We start from the raw sequence: 21813 nt of genomic DNA, 5'->3' as shown, positions 1-21813 counted from the left end.
CATGGCTTCTTGGATGGTTCTCCAACCCCAAAGAGCAAGGAAAGAAATACCACCCGCTACTAACATTAGACCCCTAAAGTGTATTTCATGGAAGCCAAATCCAATAAGATGCTCTAAGATCAAGTAAGTTTGGGAGATCCGTATACTCCTTCTAGGAAAAGAGTTACATGTTAGCCCACGCAAGACTCTGGGGAGTCCTCCAGTAAAGAGATCCACCGAACTCTCTTCATCCCAGGGACTGTGGCCACAAGGGCCTTCTTTAATGGCACCCCTGTTCTCATCCCTCAGCCCGTGCTGAGAAAGACTCGTTGGACCAGCAGCCGGTTAGTGGGTCACAGCCTCAGGGCCTGGAGGGCGGAGAGGACATAGATTACTCAGGCACAGTAACCACAGTTCTCACCCAAAATGGACCTTCGCTAAGCCAGCAATTCCAGGTGCATGGTTTTCAGTGGGTTATTTTTTAAGGTTAGAGTAACATTTTCATTATATGGCATGTGAAATTTTGTCACTTCAGCCTGGCCACAGCGCCCCTGCCTTCCAGCCTGTAACCACAGTAACTCCAGTACCTTTGTGTCCAAGTTTGAAAGGTAAAAGCCACGACATTCAACCACGGTGAAGTGTCACAGCATCCCGGGGCAGAGCTCGGAAAGGTGTGGGGCCTGGCATCAGTACTCCCTGGCATCAGCTCAAAACCAGGCCCCGCCCCTTCCCAGCTGAGAGAACGGGGAAGTCACCGACCTTCCGGGACACAGTGTTCTCCCCTTTAATACAGCGGTGGCACCAGCACCCCCTTGGGGGTCACCAGGAGCATTAAATAAGTCACATACCGCCCTTGGCTCAGCGCCTGGCTCGATAACTCCGTGTCATCATCACCATCCTCCTGCCCCTCCTCCAGCTCAGCAGGCACCGCCACCGTTGGCTGGGAGTACCTCCCCAGCTGGCGTCGGTGCCAAACCACAGAACCTCTCCTGGTGCCGGGAAGGCAGGGAACACAGAGTAAGAGACAAACCTTCTGGCCCGGCTGAGGGCTTGGAGCTATTTCCTATTGTTTTGTCCTGGCACAGAAAGTGAAGAACGTTAGTGGGTGACTATGGTGACGGGGGACAGCGAGGTGCTGTCACACTGATGCAGCCGCAGGGGGTGATGACGTCCAGTTGTGCGTGTTTCTGGAAGAATCCAGGTTCCCAGACCAAAGTCACGTCAAGTTATGCCTCACCATTGCCATACTCAAATTACTCATTTTACCTAAATAAGACTTCCAAGTGTTGTTCCATGTGCAAAAACTATAAGTTTATATTTACAATTATCTGATCAAAATAAATTTACCTTTTTATTATTATTTTTTGGGGGGCGTGGCTAGAAAAAGTGTGATGTCCACACTCAGACCTGCCCTGGCGGTCACTGCCTTCTTCCCCCTCCTCTCCCTCTCTTTCTCTTTCTCCTCAACTTCTCTTCCCCTGTGAAGGGTTCTTCCACTTGGAAACTTTTAGGAGACAAACTCTTAATTTCTCCACTCGACTTTGAAATGTTCATTTCCTCCCTATAACAAAGTCGCGTTCCTTGTTTTGGAGACAAAGAATAAATGGCTACGTTACACCATGAGGATCTTTTAGAAGCAAATTCTCTAATCCTTGCATGTGACAAAGAAAATAAAATTAAGGGCGAAGTGAACTATGGCCAAGGCCAGCAGGCGTCTGATTCACGGCCCCCGTTAAGGCTGATGAATCCCTTAACGTGACATCTCCGTGTCCGCCACCCCGGAAGCCCCCACGGCCCAGCCCCTTGTGCCGGCTGGTGCACAGGCGGGCGTGCTACCCTCAGACCTACACCTGCCTTTGCTCCGCCTTGAAACACCTTGTGAAGTTGCCAGTTTTAATGCAGACGCGTGAATCATGCCAACGCACCACGAGAGGGGAGCTTCTCAGGGTTCTTCCTTCCTACCAGTGCTCAGCCTCGCTCAGCACGAAGGATGTGCGTGACTCACGTGCGGTAGCTCTCGGCTTGCCTGATGCAGGTGTGCTTTCAGCTCGAGTTAAAGAAACCGTGAAAGGGCTGACCGGACTGGCTGCTCTCCATTCACATCAGCCCTAACGGGCTGCGCTGACGTGTCCAGAGCTTCACAGAGGCTGATGAAGCCCCACGGGCCTCTCTTTCAGGAATCACCTTCTTTAGATGCATCCAGTTCTCCGTGTTGGCAGCTGCCGTCTTCCCATCGTTAACTGGGCTGAAGAAGCGTTTCTTCCCTTCACCCTGGTGGGCGTCCCCCAGGCTGCATTATTCCAACACTGTTACTTTCTGTTCGCCCACTTTAATATAGAATCGCCTTATAAACCCAAACATTGCAAATTTGTTTTTCTTGCCCTGACGGGCATGGCTCAATGGGTTGGGCATTGTCCAGCAAAGCAAAAGGTTGTCGGTTCGATTCCCAGTCAGGGCGCATGCCTGGGTTGCAGGTTTGGTTCCCGGTCACAGCGCATGAGAGAGACAACCAATCGATGCTTCTCTCTCACGTCGATGTTTCTCTCCCTCTCTTCCTCCCTCCCTTTCCCTCTCTCTAAAACAAATAAATATCGGTAAATAAATAAATTTTAAAAAATTCTTTTTTCTTTAATTCTTTCTCAAATTACTTACTCCCTTTATCTGGTTTTCTCTTTAAATCTTCAGTAGCTCACAGAAAAAACTTTTAATTGACACACAGATAGACTTGACGTGCTTTTCTTAACAGCACACTATTTTCTAAGAAATAAAGTCTTTTCCTACTATAGTTTCAGGTTTATTTAATTCCCTTAGCCTGTTGCAAGTGAGCTGAAGGTAATTAATCAAAGATAAGTCACTCAAAATTTGTGATTGTTTTCAATTAATTTCACCCATGTCATGTTCTCCTAATTTTTCTCAGTTACAAAATGCCATCCAAAATTTCTATTAAAAAAAACCCACATCATACATTTTTCCCTTTGTGTCTTCTGTCTTGATAGTATAATGGCTATAGTCACTGGACAAGTTCACAATTTACTCAGCTGATGTCACACATTTTCTTATGATTGTATTGTATTTCCAAATTTTATAAACTGCTTTTTCCTGCAGAAAAGCTCAGGGAGGGGCATTGGCAGGGAGGTGGTGGCCAGACTGCGTGCCGCCATTTAAGCGCGAAGAACATTTGTGTGGAGGGGCGTTCCCTGTCCTTCACCCCCAGCGATGAGTCTAGTTCTCCCTCGCTCCCCTGAGTTACCGGGGTCCCCTGAAAAGCCCCACCAGTCCTGGGTCCGCAGCCCTGAGCTCCAGACCGCGCCTCCTCCGCAGGTGTACCTGGCGGCAGGCACGGTGTACGGACTCGAAGGCCAGCTGAGTGAGCTGGAGGACGCTGCCCGGGGCATCCACAGCGGCACCAACGAGACCGAACTGGCAGACCTGGAGGACCAGGTGGCCACGGCTGCAGCCCAGGTCCACCATGCTGAGCTCCAGGTAAGAACTCTCCTCCCTGCCCACATGGGGGACCACTGGGCAAAAAGGGAGGGCACCGAGTCTTCCATGAGGATCATTGCAGAGCCCTCATAGCTATCGCCTCCTGCCACTTCTGCCCCACTCACACGGCTGTGATCCTGCAGGGTGGGTTCCTCCAGGTCCTCCTCTTTTAGAGTGCAGCCTTCCTCCCCCAAGTGACAGCCTCGATAATGTACTGGACTTGGGTGGCACAAAACAGCTGAGGTGGGGGAGGCAGTGGGTCCCTCGAGGTGCAGCATGCTGGGGCGACCTTTGCCACTCGTCTGTGGCATCTGAGTGGGACCACTGTGACCCCCACTTCCTCTCTCGACTCTGCCAGTCTTCCCCTGCCCCTTCCAGTGTGCCCCATGCCATCCTTGGCAAAGTGCTCTGAGAACGTGGCGATGTGGCAAGAGCAGAGGCCTTAGCATCAATGCCAAGGTCTGCCCAGACCCCGTGTGAGATGTGGGGCATGTTACTCATCCCTCTGAGCCACAGCTTCCTCATCTGTAAAACCAAGAGAACGGTGCCTATGCCTCCGGATTACGGACGAGTTCATGAACAGGTCCCCCTGTTTAAAGCCCTTGGTGTAGTGGCAGCACACAATAATGCCATTTCCTAAGAGCAGGCTCTGCGTCTTCTTCATCCCTGGCACAGGGATGGGCCAGGGCTCTTTCTGGCACTGAGGGGGCTCCTGCTCTCTCTACCTGCCTTAAGACACTCTTGAAAGGAAATCTGAGCTCCTTCTGACCTTCCAATGTTACGGTCAAGGAAACTAATGCCCAGAGTGAGAAAGGAATGTCTCAAGGCCACTTGGCCTCTTAATAGAGGAAATGGACTTGAACCAGAGGTTGCGGGAGGATCCCTCCTGAGACTCAGCACTCCGGTTTTGGATTCATGATGTCATTGGAAAATGAAGCATTGAAAAATCATGCTTGCTTTTCAAAGCTCCCATGAAGTGTTACTCCCTATAGAAGCCTTCCCTGACCACCCCACCTCAGACAGGTCTGGCCAGAATTCCCATGGTTCCCTGGGCTTCCATGCATCCTTAGAGGTGCTCTCACATGGAGGATGCTCTGGATTTACCGACTAGACAGTTAAACTCATTGAAGACGGGCCTGTGATTTATTTTCTCACTATAGCACTAGGTAGAGAAGTGCTTGGTAGAAGTCGAATGAATGAATGAAGAATGAATGAGCACGCATCAAAGCAGATATGTTCTTTATAGATTTATAACACTTTCAGCAAAGACTCTCTCCGCCTGTGCTTTCTTCCTGCTGATTCTGTCTTTCTGCCACATTAAGATTTCTGACATCGAGAGCCGGATTTCAGCCTTGACCATCGCAGGCTTAAACATCGCGCCGTGCGTGCGCCTCACGAGAAGACGAGATCAGAAGCAAAGGAGCCAGGTGCGTCTGCCCTGCCCTCCTTCTGTGGGAGTTTCCCACAGCCTAGAACATGGAGGGGATAGAAGGGTTGGGCTTTGAGAAGGTGTGTTGATCGCTGTGCTCTGTTTGCAGGTACAAACTATAGACACATCGAGACAGCAGAGGAGGAAGCTGCCCGCCCCACCAGTGAAAGGTCTGCTTACATTAAAACCAGACAGTTAAGCCTGACTCCTTGACTTTGAGCAACTCAGAAGTCTGTGTTTGAGGACCAGATCTAAAGGCGGGGGGGGGGGGGTTCTCACCCGGAACTGCTCTTGTGGACAGTCTGTCTGGACTGGGATCCCCCCAAAAAGCAGAACCTGGGGCAAGGATATGAGTGCGAGTCACGTATTTGGGAGGTGATTCCGATAAGCACTGGTAGGGGAAAAGAGATGACTCAGGGAGGAAAGTTAAGCCCATATGAGGTATTAAGTATATGTGGGAATTTCTGGGAGACGGTACTGGTGGCGCCTCAGAGTTCCTTGCCCAGAGAGTAGGAAGACGAGGTGCCTCAGCTCCCATCCAGCACGGGCTGCAGGTTGTCCCTGTGGGGCTCTCACTTCCGGGTACTTCCGGCCCACCCCGAGCCTGGGCCACAGCGAGTGGCCGTGCTTGTGGTGGGGTGCTGTCAGAATATGCTGGAACAGCAGCTGTCAGTGAGATGCGGGCCGGGCACCAAAAGTGTCTAACCTGGAAGGGACTCCAGCCCAATCTAGAAGGGACTTCAGTGACACCAACTGCATCACCCTTGTCCTGGACGTTGGCAACAGTTTCTCTGGATTCAGGAGCCACATGGTGATGGTGCCGAACTAGAAACTTAGATCCACAAATCAGAGGAGTAGACTGTGAGAAGAGAAATGTGTAAACCTTGGTTCTACCCTTCCTTGTGTAGGCAGTTATTGCTTGCCTACTTTATATTCCACAAGAACTTATACAATTAAAATGTATTATAACCCTGGCCAGGGGGCTCAGTAGGTTGGAGTGTCGTCCCATATACCAAAAAAGTTTCAGGTTCAATCCCCAGTCAGGGCACATGCCTAGGTTGTGAGTTTGATCCCCAGTCGGGGCGTGTACAAGAGGTAACCAGTCAATGTTTCTCTCTCACATCGATGTTTCTCTCTCTCTCTCTCTCTCTCTCTCTCTCTCTCTCTCTCTCACACACACACACACACACACACACACCCTGTCTCTCTAATAAGCAATAAACACATCCTCAGGTGAGGATTTTAAATAAAACCTATTATAGATCCATGACACCTTATTTGAAACCCTTAGGTCAATATATGTCTCAGAATTCCTTGGACATTAAGGGAGGGGGCTGGGAGGGCTGGGTGGGAGAGATGAAGGGATTGAGAAGTGCAGGCTGTTACTTACAGAACAGTCACGGAGCTGTAGATTACAGCATAAGGAGTATAGTCAGTAACATCGTGATAACTAGGTGTGGGGCCAGGTGGGTGCTCAAAGCAGCGGAGGGGGACCACTCTTCAAGTCCATGATTTTCTTACCATGATGCTGTACATCTGAGACTAATACAGAATCATATTGAATATGAACCATAATTGAAAAATGAAAAAAAGAAAGGTAATATAATGTAGGTACTGTATATTTCATAACAGCCTCCCCCGACCATGGCATCTGGGGCAGCCCCTGATAAACACATCGGTGTCCTTGCAGGGAAGCATGAGGACGTCCCCACTCGGTGGGGTGGACGTGGGCTGGACGTGGCCACACGTCAGTTCAAGTCACGTTTTGCCATCAGACAATGTTGGCTCCAAAGTCATCGATGTGTCCAGTTTTCAGAACCTTTTATATTCCCAAATGGCCGATAAGAATGTATGAGCTGTATGGGATTCCCTCCAAGCTACCTTTTCCCAGAAAGCCACTAATGATGCCTTATTAACAATAAACACCAAAGAAGCCCACAGTCAGACCCATGGCCCAGGAGGAGACCCCAGGCCTGGACCCAACATCTGGGTCATCTGAACGCCTGGCCTTCCTTCCCTGACAGTCGGCCCGGCCTCCGGGCAACGCTTGTTTTCGCTGGTTTCCTTTCAGCCGAAAAACTGGAGGCAGCTTCAGTGAGCACCGTGAAAACATTCAACCGCAACTTCATTCTCCAAGGCTCCTCGACGGGCAGGACTACAGACAGCCGAAGCACCCCCGAGGACCTGACGGTAAACGTCATTTCTGTCCTAATGCCCGTCACTGTCACTGGGGGTGGTCCCTCCGAGCTGCAGCTGCCTGCCTGCAGCCTCCCCGGCACAGCCCCGGGAAGCGTCCTTTCTGCAGGGTCTCCTGGTCCATTGGGGGCTCGGGGGGCGGGATCTAAGAGAAGGGACGCACACCGGCCTGGTGATGCTGGCCTCTTTGCTGTGTGGATGCACCCTCTCCACCGGATCCCCACCTCCTTGTAGAAACCAATTGTGACATAAGAGAAGTAACGATAGGGACACAAGAAGGTGCGGTCTGGTTGGGGTGCGGGAGTTTCTATTGTGTTTCTGAGCCACACTCACTCTTCCTCAAAGTTCCTGTGAGCCACTTGTCGCAGGCCGGAAAAAAGTCAGCAGCTGCCCCTCAGAGAGGCAGAGAAAGGGGCAGGAGACAGTTTGCACCGGCTCTGGAGATCACGCTGACAGGACGAACAGAGTATCTGCCTAAACACCAGCACAGGCCTCAGGATTTGGGCAAATGTTTGATGCTGCTAGCAGGGAAATAGGAGGGTCCAGCTAAAGTGCCTCAGGGGTACCACTGTGCCAAAGGCAGATGATGTCTGGGGGGACAAGACCGAAGCAGTGACAGATACCACCTGTTGCCTTTTCTGCATCGCCCATCAGTCCCTCCCCCACGCTCTTTGCCCTCGTCCCAGTGGCCTGAGTGCAAAAGCCCCAGGCAGTGGCGTAACACTGGGATGCCGTTTTTTAAAAGATTTTACTTATTTATTTTTAGAGTGAGGAGAGGGAGGGAGAAAGAGAGAGACAGAAGCAGCGACGTGCAAGAGAAACATCAACTGGTTGCCTCTCGCACACCCCCACCTGGGGCCCTGGCCAGCAGCCCAGGCACACGCCCCCACTGGGAAGCAAACCCGTGACCTTTCAGTTTGCAGGATGATGCTCAGTCCACTGAACCACGCCAGCCAGGGCCAGGCACGCCGTTTGGAAGTGCCAGTCACTGCATCTATTAGGAACCACAAGGCAGCCTTCCTTCCTTGGTCAGCCGTTACCCCTGACCTTTCCAAGTCCAATTATCTTGCTCCTGGCCATTACCTTCAAGAGCTAAAAGATTCATTGTTACACTAAAAGGGCAGACCACTAGGGCCAGGGAGGGGAGCTGTTATGAATCAGAGAGCTAAAAACAAATTGCCTGTTGTAGCGCTAGGCCGCGGATCGGCAGGGGCCAGGAGCTGTGGGCACGGGGAATGGGAAAGAACTTCTCGGAGGGTAAGAGGTTCTACGTCACAGCGACGGGAACGTTGGAGACACTCAGAGGAGGTGCGTGCACACACGCTGTGAACGTGGTAGATGCCGCTGAGCTGTTCGCTGGAAAACGGTGAATTTCATGTTGCATGAGTGTCACTTTAACAGGTTATTTTTTAAAAAATAAGTTACTTTTAAATAACACAGAGAGGTTAACAATGAAAATATGGACACTGTGAATAAAGAAGTGCAAACAAAATAGAAAAGGACAGAAATGCTGCTTTCAAACCCAGAGGAGAATTCCAGGCAAGAAGCATTCAGAGAGAAAATGAGGAGGAAGGATGTTTGAATTTTGGTAACATAAAGTAGACAAATCACGAGCCTTTCTTACATTGGCAGATAGTGGAGCAAGATGATCGAGACTTGGCTGGTGGCTTTTAAATTCCCTTAATTCAGATGTTTGTCTAACTTTATCCTTTATGGAGAATTTGCATTTCAACCATCAGAGGACCATTTATAAAAACTGGTTTTACACCAGTTACAAAGAAAACATCAATAAATTCCCAAAAGTAGAGAGTGTAAAACTCCCTTCCGGACCCCTGCTCCAACAATAATCAGAACAGCACCCTGTTCGACAGACCTTTCTGAAGTGACGGACGTGCCCAGGGCGCCGGCCACGCGGGGCTCCCCAGCACTTCAAGTGTGGCTGCTGCCTCGGAGAAACTGCTGTTTACCTTGCTGCTTCCTTTTTAATTAAATCTAAACATAAACAGCCACAGGTAGCTAGTAACTACCCTATTGGACGGGGCAAAATTAGAACAAAAGTTAGCGTAAACAAAAGCCTTATTTTGACTTGTAAGACCTGTGCACCCCCCCACAAGTACACATATACACAAACACGCACGCACACACGCACACTCTGACACACTCCAAGGAGTTACGGATTGAAGAGAAAAGCAAATCCACAGAGCATTTCCACAGTGCAGACATCACGCGTAGCAAAACAAATGGGGTCCACATAAAACTACAGTAGTCAAATTTGTAGTATTAAATGCTTTCTTTGTCACTAAAGAAGAGGCAAAATGAATGAACTGGACATTGAATCCCAGACATCAAAGGTAAATGCAAAGACCAATTAATTAAAACCAGAAAACTATACAAATGATCATGAATTGGAGATTTTATCCTTTGGAAAAGTACAAAATAGACATTTTTTGTAAGCCAAAAATAAATAAATAAATAAAATAAAAACAAAAGCATATAATAGAGATGTAAAATTTTTACATATATATATATAAATGTGATGTAAATCTATGTTAGTACATTTTAAAGTCTTAATTCTAATAAAATCCAATCCAATGAGAATATGAGTGAAAAGTTATTTTAAAAATAAAAGCTTAAAAGTTATTAAACCCTTCAGAAAAGATTCTCTGGTCAAGTGGTTGGCTGATCAATTTTGAAGGAACAGTTCATTCCTGCACAATATAAAATGTTCCAGAGCAAAAACAGTAAAATGAAATGAAAAGATTCGTGTTGGGAAGCCTCCGTAGCCCCAAGTACCAAAGCTTGGCGTGGCTGGTCAGCGACACACCCCACACGCAGACCACACACCACACACGAGCTCTCCTTCTGCAGACAGACGGCACACACTAAACACAGTATTAGCAAATGAGGCACAGCAGTACGTGAAATAGGAAGTCTCCAGGTAGATTTTACAGGGATGCAAGGGGCCCTCTACTCCTGAGATACTGACTAATAAATCACATCAATAGTTCAGTAAGAAAAGTCATGTCTCAAGCTAATTTACAGTTTGATCCAATCCTCATAAAAATCTCAGTGGGATTTTTTTTTTAAAGTTCACATAGGAATAAATCAGAAGGAATAGACAAATGCATTTTGCAAAGTGAGGGCGGTTTTCCGGCCAGATTTTCAAACCAATGAAAAGACATCGGCGATGGATGGCATGGGATAGAACGCTCAGATACAGATACAGGCACATAGGAAAATGGGTCATACAAATGTGTCAAAGCATCAGGAACTGGTAGGGAAGGTGTAGATTTTCCTTTTCTAACGTGCTTGGGAAGTCGCCCAAGGGGGTAGTAGTGGGAAGGGCACCAGTTCCCCTTGGTCCATATATCACCATAAAGTCCAGGTGGATTAAGATGCACATGTAAAAATGCATCCCTTTTTAAATACCGGGGCATGTGTAGCTGGCCAATGAGCGTGAATACCTTTCACGATATAAAGAAGCATGGTTGTGTTTCTTCGCCTCCACTCTCTGTGCTGAGCGGCTGACGGGTGTGCTCATGCTCTCGCCTCAGGAGCCCGCCCTGGAGTCGGCTGCGATGTATTAGCGCCAAGGAACACTCCACTGCCAGTGACCCACTGCCTCCGGCCGTACACGACAGTGCCTTGACCCCACAGCCATCGAACACTGTGTGGATTCCACCTGAGGACAGGGCCTGGGGAGCCCCGGCGCACAGGGCTGTCCTGACACCTCCCCCAGAAAGCCGCGGTCTCGCCCACTCTCTGCCTTAGGGTCCTAGGGGTGTCCAAGACAGGAAACCCAGAAGCCGGCTTCCAACAGCAGAGCTCCGCCTCCAAACCTGCGTCATTTCCCTGTTGTCTTGGCTACTGTGTGTCCTTGTAGGATCTCCCTCCCTCCCTCCCTTTTTTTCTTTCTTTTGTTCTCTCTCTTTCTTTTTATTCCTTTGATTCAACTGGAATCACATATCAACAATTTGTCCAAAGAAAAATGGTTGCGGTGGGGATGGTGGAGGGTAGGGAGAAGAGTATTGTCATTCAGTTCTTCATCATCAGTTCTTATTCATCTCTTCCAAGCATCTTTGTCCTGCAAACGCTAAGGGGAAACATGAAACTGCCCCTGTAGGGACCGTCAAAATCGGAGAGCGCTCAGCCATCAGGATGCCGGTGTCCCTTCAGCCGCCTCCTTCCTGCTCGGTCCCTAGCCCACCGAACCCCCCGAACCCCCAGCCATTCCCATCGCTTTGCGGTCCTGGGCCACAGGATGAAAGCGCTGATTCACCCATGCTGTGCCCAGGTCCATCTGAAACAATGGCTCATGGAGAATTTAGCGTCTTCCTTGGACTTCCTGAGACTCTCCCCGCTCTGAGGTGGAGAGGCGCTCGAAAGAGATGGCCATTGGCTTAACTGTAGGGCACTGTCCGGAGTGGACAGGAGGACATGGGTGAGTGATGACCACATCTGCATGATGTGTAGGTCAATGCATTGTTGCAAACTGTAGCCAAATGACAAAATGTCGTCCCCCGAAATTTACTCCCCAATAAATATTCAGCAAAAGTAGTAAAATGACCTTAAAGACATGAATGGTTAAGCAATAGCCAGAAAACTTGCAGGTATGAAAACAGCCAGGACACATGGTGACTTGAATGGACAAAAGAGTTGATACTACATTTCACGTTGATACCATGTTTCTGGTCTCAAATGCGTGACTGTGTAGAGTGAGTTTATAAAAGCAAATGGAGCTGGAATTTCGCTCCACCAATCATTTTGCTAATAGATTCCGAATCTGAGGAAGAAGGCAAAGCTGGGAGGCAAGGGAAGAGCACGACCGATTTCACTATCCTGCTCCTTTTCATCCATATGGCAACCCTGTTCAGTAGGCATCGCCATTTTTCAGATTTGAAAACTGAGTGCCAGGGAGATTGATTTGCCAGAGTCAGGCCTGCAAGCTCAGTATAGTTCGAATGCCAGCAAGAGCGTCCCTCCACGTCGTTTTCCACTTCTATGTCCTTTTGCTGCCGGGCGCTCTCCCAGACCCGGCTTGCTGCTCTGAGCTGTGTGTTGTGAGGCCCACTCGGTGGGGTCCGCCTCCCCACAGTACTTCTCGCTGATGCTGCGAGTGTGTGTGTGTGTGTGTGTGTGATCTAACAGAAATGATGCCTTCGAAATAAAGTACATCTTAGTCTCTTTGTTCCATTGGTGTGATTCAAAGCAAACACATGCAAATGTGAAAAACAGAACGAAAAAAGATCGGAGTTCCAAATAGAGCGTTTTCTTTAAGAGGCATGAAAAGCAACTATTGTGTTACAGTGTTAAAATATTCAGTTTTCCTTGACAAAAAAAAGAAGTGTGTACTGTGTAAGCCTTGCAAAAACAAAAAAACAAAAACAAAAAAGACGAAGAAGCCTGCTCCATGGCATTCGAATTTTTATAAAGGTTTCCTTGTGCCAAATACGTAAAAAGATTTAATTTACTATTGAAAACCATAAGCATATGTTATAGTTCCAGAAGAATTATTTTGTCATCAAGTGATTTCGATCTTCTGTGTCAATATTTATATTTAGATTAATTTTTATAAATGAAAATATTTTACTGGTTTAAGAAAAGGAGGACATAGGACCGTCTCTGGAATGACTTCTGAGAGATCAGCTTGCCTTCATGCTGTATGCACTTTGCCAAGAATTACTGTCGGGAGAGATGATAAAGAAGTAAAAGTCATTTATGAAAATAACCTTTCCCGCTGTGTGATTTCCTGGTTTGGGTTTGGTTTTCGCTTAGGGCAGGCTGGGAGAGAGGAGGAGCTAGGGAAAGAAGTCAATGGTTCCTCGTCAGCGGGGCCAAGGTTCAAGGCCACCGTTGCCCCTGCCCCAGAGTCCTTCCAGGGACCCCATTCACCACTCCGTGGCTTGTCTTTCTGAGAACAGAATTTCCTAGCAGTCAACGGAACAGAGTGGTCACCAGGGGAAGACCCGCAGAGCATCGGGGTGGGGGTGGGAGTGGCGTGAGGGAATGAGGGCGGTAATGTGCTTGTGCCTCTGAGGGGACATTTTTGATTGTCACAACATGGAGGGGTCAGCATGTGTGCTAGCAGCACATCGCAGAGGCCAGGGATGCTGTTAAACATCCCACAAGGCACAGGACAGCCTCCCACAGCAAAGAGTGCCCAACTCAAAATGCCAGCGGCGCTGAGGCTGAGAACTTGGGCTGGCCCCTGGAGGTAGGGCTGGACGCCGTAAGGAGATACCCCTGCCCATCTGTGGAGCTGAGCAGGAAGCGGGTGGGGGGGCTCCCCCAGAGTTTTGCACGGGTTCGGGGCAGCTGCGCCTCCTCCGAGTCTCGCCCGTCCAGAACACTGCAGCCAGACACCACCCCCCAGCCTCCGCACATGGGAACAGGAGCCCTCTGCTGACCTGCGCGCGTGAATGCACACCCTAATAGAAGCCATGTGCTGCTCTGCCTGGACGTCCGATGCCGTCCTCAGAACCCCCTGTTAAAACACAGGCTCATGGGAGAAACCAGTCGACCCCAGTCCTCGATCCACCTTTCTGCCGTCCCATCACTGTGCCCGGGGCACCTGGGTTTGCTCACACTCACAACAAACACTCTCACATTTCAGTTGACAGGGTGTTTCCGATGGGGGGGGGGCATGGGGAGGACAGGATCAGGAGACCCCAAAGCCCCTCCAGGCAGCATTTCCTGACCAAAACGCCTGGTTTCTCCCCGCTCCCACGCCACATCCCCAACCCTATGAAACAGCAAGACAGGGAAGAGGGCCCAGTCAGCCCCCAGCCACCTGAGCACTCCGCCTCCCTCAGCCAGAAGCCCCCAAAGCACGTGGCAAGCACCCAGTCTGCGTGGACAATCTGACGTTCACGAGAATCGATGCGTAAGCCAACAGTTTGCATGTCGAGAGTAATGGGCAGCTACACTCAAAAACCGTGTGGCTCTGCTTGTTTCTGGGTATGTAGCGACAAGATAATATTTTCCCCTAAGAAATAAGTGCTTCGTTTTTCCATGACAAAAAAAAAAAAAAAAGTGACCAAGTATTCAAAGCATCGAGGCTACCAGAAAAAACTAGGCTTCACTCTTAGAATTTCCACTTAGCAGCTCTCTGGCCAAGCACCCCCTGTGCAAAATGGGGTCGCAAACGCCAAGGGTGTGTAAACAAACATTGACCTACTTATAGCTCATTTAAATTATATCGTATTATTCATGCTATTACAGTTGTCCCAACGTTTCCCTATTTTCCCCCTTCCCCCAGCCCTCCCCTACTCCCTCAGGCACCCCCTACACTGTGGCTGCTTATTTGTATCATTTCACAATTTGTCCATGAAACTTTGGTTGCATTTCTAGGAGCATATCTGTCTCCATTGCGTGCTGGTGTTGATAGCGCACAAAGGGTCCTCTATTCACGGAGGTTTCTGATAAAACTTGAAAGCGCAGGAGACATTTGGTTCCGCCGTCCTTTAAAAATAACTCCTCGCACAACAGCCGCTCTGTGCTCTCCCAGAAGTATTCCCCACACGCAATTTGCATTTAACAGAACAGTTGGTTGCGTGAGCCTTCTGTCTCCGCCACGGAGTTATAATTACGATAAAGTGCAGGTAAGTAGAGTTGCATTTTAAAGAGATCTCAAAGGGCTGGAAGATGAGTATCCAGTTGGAACACTGGAAACCTCAAAGAAGTTGTTCAGAAGGATCCAGTCTGGGGGGTACCAGGTCCTAAAATGTAGACAACGATGTTTTACATCAAAGTCGTCATATTTGATGACGATGGAAGCTTCTCACAGGTTGAGGTGCCACCTCGGATTCAGCAGGATCAGAGATTCTCCCAGCAGGGCCGGGAGGGGGCCGCTGGTGCTGTGTCTGTGACGTGCTCCCAGGCCAGACAGTGCTGCCGGCCACCTGAGCGGCAGGGCCAGCAGGGTCCCTCCGAGAGTCCCCCGCAGGATCGAGGCCCAGGTACCCACAGCGGTGACCTGTTCACTCGTGCTTCCATTGTGACTTTGCCTCCCTTCATGGTCTCACGTCCCCTCTCCCTCAGCAGGTGCCCTGGGGATGCAGTCTGCTTTGGCCAGGGGACACCGGAGCTGAGACGTCCCCTGCAGGGCACACACACGTTGCATAGCTTTCTCCTGCTCTCACCTGAAAGCTCCCTGAGGACCGGGGTCCCCTGTGCCCCACACAGAGCCTGGAACAGGGCAGGTGCTTGGAACACACGAGCTCACCGGGGCAGCCCTGGTGGTCGGCTCTAGGCTGTGGGTGGGCCACGCCAGGTGAGCGAACTGCAGACTACAGTGGGGGAGCAGTCTCTCGTGGGGCGGGGGGTGAGCCTCCCCACAACACGGGAGGGTACAGCAGGCTTCCCAATGCCAAGATGGAGGAGTAGGAGGCTCTCCCAAACCTCTACTTCACTCTCGCCCCACTTCTAAAGAGGGTGGCAGGGCAAACCCAGGGGGCAATGAATGGCCCAAGCACCTGCTCCCCAGAGTCCAGAAACACAAGCTCCTGGATCCAGACGCCCACAACCTGTGGGCCCCAGCGGGGCACCGGCAACTCTGCCTTAGTTTAGCTGGGCTTCTTCAAACAGGGTCCTGGGGCTGAGAAAGAGTTAACACGAGTTGTTGGGTGCTGTCACCCCTTCCTGCCATTGCCGATAAGCCCAGAGAGACTCTGAGATGCTCGCTGTCTCTCTGACTTCTTTGCACGTAGCCCGTGTGCCCAGACAGGACCCTCTTCTCTGCATGGGTCCTTCCCCTTCACCCTTGGGCCAAAAAAGGCTGGACTCTAGAGAGCTCAAAGGTTGGAGCAGTATTCCCAAAGTGGGGTTCCCACCCCATGGGGGTAGGAGATAGTCGATTGGGAGCAGACCAAAGGAAATAGTAGACCATTTATCTACACTGATGTTTTTTTACCTGGAAGTGAGCTTTACCAATATTAAATAGGGAGATAGGTGAGAGGACATGTAAATAATTTATAAACAAATAGATACATCCTGGGGTGCAGGGTCAAACAGTTCTTACTGATGGGATATGTGTCAAGATGTTGGGAGACCAGCTACCAGTTAGAAGACCTAGCAAGCTGCTGATGGCTCAGATCCCCTCTCCAGCTAGTCCCGCCCCCCCAACTGGCCCCATCAGGGCCGTGCTGACCCACTGCTGCTCAAGGGGCGGTGGGAAGGAGAGGGGAGGTGGTCCAGAGCACCCCAGTCTACTGCCCGGGCCCTGTGATGAGTGTCGTTCCATCCCTTGAGGTCAAAGCTTTCTGGGGGTCTTGTCTGTCTTCCTGACTCTCCTCCCAGAACGGGAGGGGAAACGTCTATTTACCATCCGACTATCTTAACCGAGGTTCTAAACACACCAGGTCACTGTTGTCCAGAAACAGCCCCTCGGGCTGCTTTGAGATGTGGAACTCCCCGTTCTGGTTCCTCGTGGCTCTGCGAAGTGGACCAAAGTCAAATCTCTCTGCTTGTACAGGTAAGAGCCATGTGGCATCGCGAGGCAGGTGAACCAGGTCACAGCCTCCTCCCCACTTTATACCCATAGGGCACAAAACCAGCCAGACAGGGGCATCAGTTTACAATCCCAGACCCTGAGAACATCTGGGGAGTCCAGCTGTGCAGGAAAAGGGCACAGGAAAACCGTACCGAACACCCCATGCATCTGCCAGCTCTGAAGACCTGCTGTGGGTCCAGGAGCGTCTGTGCTCTGCTGTAGTCAGAGCAAGTCGGGGAGTCTGCCCTCGGCACTTCCCACGCGGCCTCACCAGGCGTGCCGAGTTCTCAGCCTCGGACTTGCTCAGGGAGGTTTGGGAAGACGGCACTAAGAGCCTGATGGCCTCGAGGGTCCCCTCCGTATACCCAAGGACAAGGAGCCGTGCTGGCCCAGAGCCACGCGCGCGGTGCCACAAGCACGGGGTGTTAGGTGGCGAGGGGACAGCACGGGAAAGCCTGTAATTGCCGTCCTCACTCACTGGGCAGTGTGGTGATTACTTAATTGGAAATGAAAGGGCTCCTGGCAGGCGCCGTGGTGGGAAGTGTTTCCATCGCCCTGCGATCCGCCCGCCCCGTGCCCTTCCCTGTTTCCCGGTAATGACAATAATTTGCACCTCCAAGCCCGTCCTTCCCGATGTACTCTCTCCTACTATGCCATTCATGGCGTGGCAAACCCAATGGGAAGTCAGGAAAAGACACTTGAGAAAGGCCAGCCTTCCAAACGGGAGGCCGGACAAGTCTTCTTCGCCCTGGTCAGCGTGGCCCCTGCGTGGCGGATGCACCGCCCAGAACAGAGTCCATGGAAGAGCATTTCCGCCCAGTTGTGACTGGGGTGTCTGGGGAGCTGCCTTGCTCACGAATGGGTTGGTATCCGTCTCACAGAGCCGAGGTTCTCCTTCGTCTTTACATGACAGTTACTGTCTGAATTTCCTCGCCTGGAAGCAGCTCTCCTTGGTGACCCAGGGCTGCTGAGATGCCGGCAGGCTGTCTCGGGTACTGCAGCGCGGGTGTCACTCGGCCCGATGTCAGCTTGGTGCCCATCGACTGCTGAGGTGTCTGATGACCAAGGAGTAAGTCACCCCTTCTTGATTTGGAGCATTAAGGGTTCTGTTCTCCTGGCCTCCGCTCTGTCTGCGATTGCGTGGGAAAAGCAACGTCTTGCCTTTTGCCAAACAGACCGAAACGTGGTGGGAGAGTGTGTTCACGGCGCTGCCGAGCCGGGCTGTAGCCGTATAGGAATTCCAGGTCCATCGCTCCAGGCAGGGCTGCGTTTACCCTCTGTGGGTTGCAAACTGTTAGAGCTAGGGCCTTGCTCAGCCCTGCGTCTTCCCGCGTGGTATTCAGTCTGCTGGAATGCCTCCCTGTGGCACTGAAAATCCCTACCCGCCCTTGAGCAAGGCTCAACTCCAATGGGACCTCCTCTCTGAGGGCCCCGGGCCCCTCCCCAGCCCAGGAGAATCCCAGCGTGACCCAGGTCATTGGAGGTGGGAGTAGGCTTCGTGCTGCTCAAAATCTGAGTTCAAATCTACACAGGTTCTCACCCCTAATTCTATGTCCGGTTAAGCTTAAACAGCCTTTCTTCAAAGCCTGTGAAATTGTGCTTATGGAGATTGAAGGTTTCTGGCCTTTGTTTCTTGTTGCAGCCTCTGTTTTGTACCCCATCAGCCAGACAGGAAATCCAAGCCCTTCCCCACTTTCCCTTCAAAGAGTGATGACAGGGAGGACCTGCGGTACAGGTAGCCTATCACCTAATAGCTGAAATAGCTGAATGCTTAGACATTCCTGTTTCTCAAAAGTTCTCCTCCAGTCAGTAGGGGGCGCTAATGTCTCGGCCTCACTGAAAACTCGGCCCAGGTGTCCCACCTTCTGGCCCCCAAGCCTACCCAGAGACAGTGGTCGGCCTTGCAGAGTGCTGGCACTCACTGTCAAGGTATCACTTCCTACCCAGCTGCACGCGTCACTTGTATACGGAGCATTTGGCGCGGGCCCCAGCGCCCTCCCGTCTAGCACAGACATCGCCCAGGTGCGCGGCTGGATCAATATGGCGCCTTTGGTCTTTAATCCGCGATTAATGGTAAGACACCGCCAAGTTCAGGAAGAACGTGACCTGAGCAGATTCATTAGGGGTTTTTTTTTAAATCACTTTGATATTTTAATGTAAGGAATACACTGCAGCAGGGTGGAGAGATGGTGCGGACAGACGGCGCCTCCTAATGAGGACATTTCCTACCGAGCCCAGGAAGGAATCAAGACAGCTTAGGTTAGAGCAGCAAGGAAGGAGAGTTTTGATGAATCCGGGACACATTTAGGAGGCAAAGAACAGGATTTGGAACTGGCTGGATACAGGTAGCAGAAAACACTGAGGTGGGAAGGACGCTGTCAGATCTCTGGCTGGAGTGGGAGAGAAAGCATTGGCCCTCGTCCCTGAGCTGGGGGATGGTGAAGAACCACAACTTGCTTTCTGGTACGTTCTATTTTGAGACACTGGCCCACAGGAGAGGTGAAGGGCGCAGGCGGATCTGCGTCTGTAGCGATCGGCTGGAGTCAGAGGGCTGAGGGTTGCTGGGACGGGGACGGGACTGGAAGCTGTGCCCTTGGCCAAAGGAGAGGCAGAAGGAGAGAATAGCATCTGGGGAAGCGAGGAAGTTAAAGGAGGAAGAAGAGTGAGTGGCCACTGGGCGGTCAAGCAGGGCGAAGCCTGGGGATGTTGGGCTCTGACCACGTGCCTCGGTGCCGCCGACCAACATGGGAATGGAAGCACGAGGTTGGGAAGGATCTAGATTTAAAAAAATCAGTGTTTGGTCAGGTTGAGTTTAAGGTGCTTCTGGAACATCTTGACAGAGACCTGCAGATCTGAAACACACCGTCGCTCACCGGATTCAGCCACACGGGCTTCACGTCGGCCCTTGGCCGGGCGTGGTAACTGGCACTAGACAGGTAGCTGGAAGGAAAAAGGCACAGCCCTGCCCTCCGGACGCCTGCGGTCTAGGGAGGGAGACGAGGCACCCGACTGATGACGCTGGCCTCCCAAGCACAGAAGGGTCCGGCCCGAACTGGGCAGTCGTGCTGCCCGGGATAGGCTGGAGGTGGCAGTCTGAGATTTGTACTGAGTATCTCAAATGCACGTCTCTGGCTCGTCCTGCTGTCTGCCACGTCACTTCAGGTCTCCATTGGAGCACCTTTTTGTTCTCTTACTTTGCCCGAATGAGTCCTTTGAGGTTTGGAAAAGTCTGCTCCTGCTGTGAAAATCCTTGGATCCGCTTCGATCTTGAGAATCCGTATTATACCTTGGTGCGCCTCACCATGTGGAAGGGAGGGAGAATCAGAATACCCTGGGTGCTTTTTAAGAACATCCCCCCCCCCACCCGGTTCCCCTTCCAAAATCCGAACAGTCCACACCATCTTGTTCCCTAACCACTTCCCTGCCTAATTAAGGCCCAAGGTAATAGTGAGACTGAAGGCAGGAGCTCACGGATTGGAAGTGGACTGGGACCAGCAGGAAGAGCGGGGAGGAGGGAGGAAGAGGGTGAAGGCACCCTGGGTTTCTCACCAGGGCTCGGGGTCAGTGGCAGCAGCATTAGTCAAAATAATGGAATCTATATGGGAAATGCTAGTACTCTTTTTTGCTCTGACGTTTGCTCAAATTTTTGTTTGAACTGATTTTGCAATCTCTGCACCTTTTAATGAGCTACTCCGGAAGACATCTAAAGGGATCATTCCGAATAACCAAACCGGGTCACTGGTGGACCGGCTGTCCATTTCCGGCACTGCTTGTAACTCCGTGTCCCCGCCACGCAGCCGGGTGACTGCGTTTACGGCTCACGATCGGTGTTTTTACAGCGTCCCAGCTCATGCGTGGAGACCAATCTCATCCCATCTGGTCTCTCTGCTAATGGTCAGTGATGTTCCGGCAAGCTAATTACGGCAATTACACAAAAGATAATGTGTTTACTTTGAAAAGCCATACTTGGTGTTTGCGATTGGGTAGTTCTGACACATACACAACTGTTTCTAAGGGGGCGAAGGTCTTTACTCTTTGTCATCTATTCAAATAAAAAGCCACGTGAAATCCCTTTCTGCAGTTAGCATGAAAAATGCTATCAAGGATATTATCTGTTATGTTGCCTGAGGTCCTTTATTTTTAGCTTTGGAATTATTCTCCACGAGCAACGGCATTGCCCTTCAAACTCATGCCCATTACTGACAGCTCTGCAAATTCTCCTGTTTTGATTAAGGACCATTGTATTAATAAAGAGGCCTAATACTCAAAGGAAATTAGGGTGAGCTGAAGTAAAGAATAGATTCTCTTTTACTTCATGCTTTATCACTATGTTGTACACCTGAAACACTAATATAATATTGTATGTCAACTGTAATTGAAAATATTTTTTAAGTCTGTTTTCTCACCCTCTCCTTGTCCTACTCATTTCTCATAGATGCTTTTGATGTAGAATAACTTCCTATCTTTATTTTTTTTTTTAGCTCCACGGGAAATTCTAATGCATTCCCTTTTTGCTGACAGTTTATTGCAACCAGTACAAGCCCATAGAAATGGTCTGAGGCCCTCCCTGACCCCATGAATGTCTGAACACAGCTACCTGCTCTACTTCAGCTCTGTCCTCTCCCTTGGACACCACGATGCCACTGAATGCAAGGCTGAAGATGCCAAGCCACTGGGCAGAACTGTCCATGCCTGGCCCAGCCTCTGGGGGGCGCACTTCCTTCGCTTGGCTTCCAAGACACCACCGTCCCCTGATTTCCCTCCTACTTGAAAGATCAAGTTGGCACCGTTTGAGTAGACAGGGAGCCAGCAAAAGAGTTGGAAAAAGCGTGATCAGTGACATGGAACAAGGCCAAGAGAGAGTGATGTCACGGGAACCCAGAGGAGAAAGGAGCAGTTCACTTCGTGCAACGCTGTGGGGAGGGCGGAGCAGGATAGAAATGGTGCAGGGGCACTGGGTTGGCAATGCAGGGGCCCAGGGAGCCTGGGCGTGAATGGCCCCAGCATGGCAGTGGGCATGGGCGCCTGTTTGGAGGGCGGGGGAGCAGAGGGTCACCAGCAAGTGGACAGAGTGACAGACAACTCTTCAGAAGAGCAGAGGAGTGGGTCCTGGTGAGAAAAGGGTATAAAACCAAGGCACGCTTTCCTTTTTGTCTTTTTAAGATGGACGATTCTAGAGAATATTTGCATCCTTTTGGAACTAAGACTGAAGAGAGAGAGAATAAATGCAAGGGGG

The 21813-nt window shown here is 50.6% G+C and overlaps 1 protein-coding gene across 1 annotated transcript in view; it reads left to right on the top strand.

Moving 5' to 3' along the window:
* The window catches only part of LOC114502090 (myosin VIIA and Rab interacting protein), a 204845-nt gene extending 192030 nt beyond the window's left edge, over positions 1-12815 (top strand). Inside the window, exons 13-17 of the mRNA XM_028518928.2 lie at positions 3301-3462; positions 4785-4889; positions 5001-5061; positions 6963-7081; positions 10642-12815. Coding sequence (XP_028374729.1) covers positions 3301-3462; positions 4785-4889; positions 5001-5061; positions 6963-7081; positions 10642-10674 — 480 coding nt within the window. The 3' untranslated portion in view covers positions 10675-12815. The remainder of the gene's footprint in view (positions 1-3300; positions 3463-4784; positions 4890-5000; positions 5062-6962; positions 7082-10641) is intronic.
* Positions 12816-21813: the final 8998 nt, after the last annotated feature.

Source organism: Phyllostomus discolor, chromosome 7 (assembly GCF_004126475.2).
Source record: "Phyllostomus discolor isolate MPI-MPIP mPhyDis1 chromosome 7, mPhyDis1.pri.v3, whole genome shotgun sequence".
Taxonomy (NCBI): domain Eukaryota; kingdom Metazoa; phylum Chordata; class Mammalia; order Chiroptera; family Phyllostomidae; genus Phyllostomus; species Phyllostomus discolor.
Note: the sequence above shows the minus strand (reverse complement) of the source record. Positions and strands in the feature narration are given on the sequence as shown.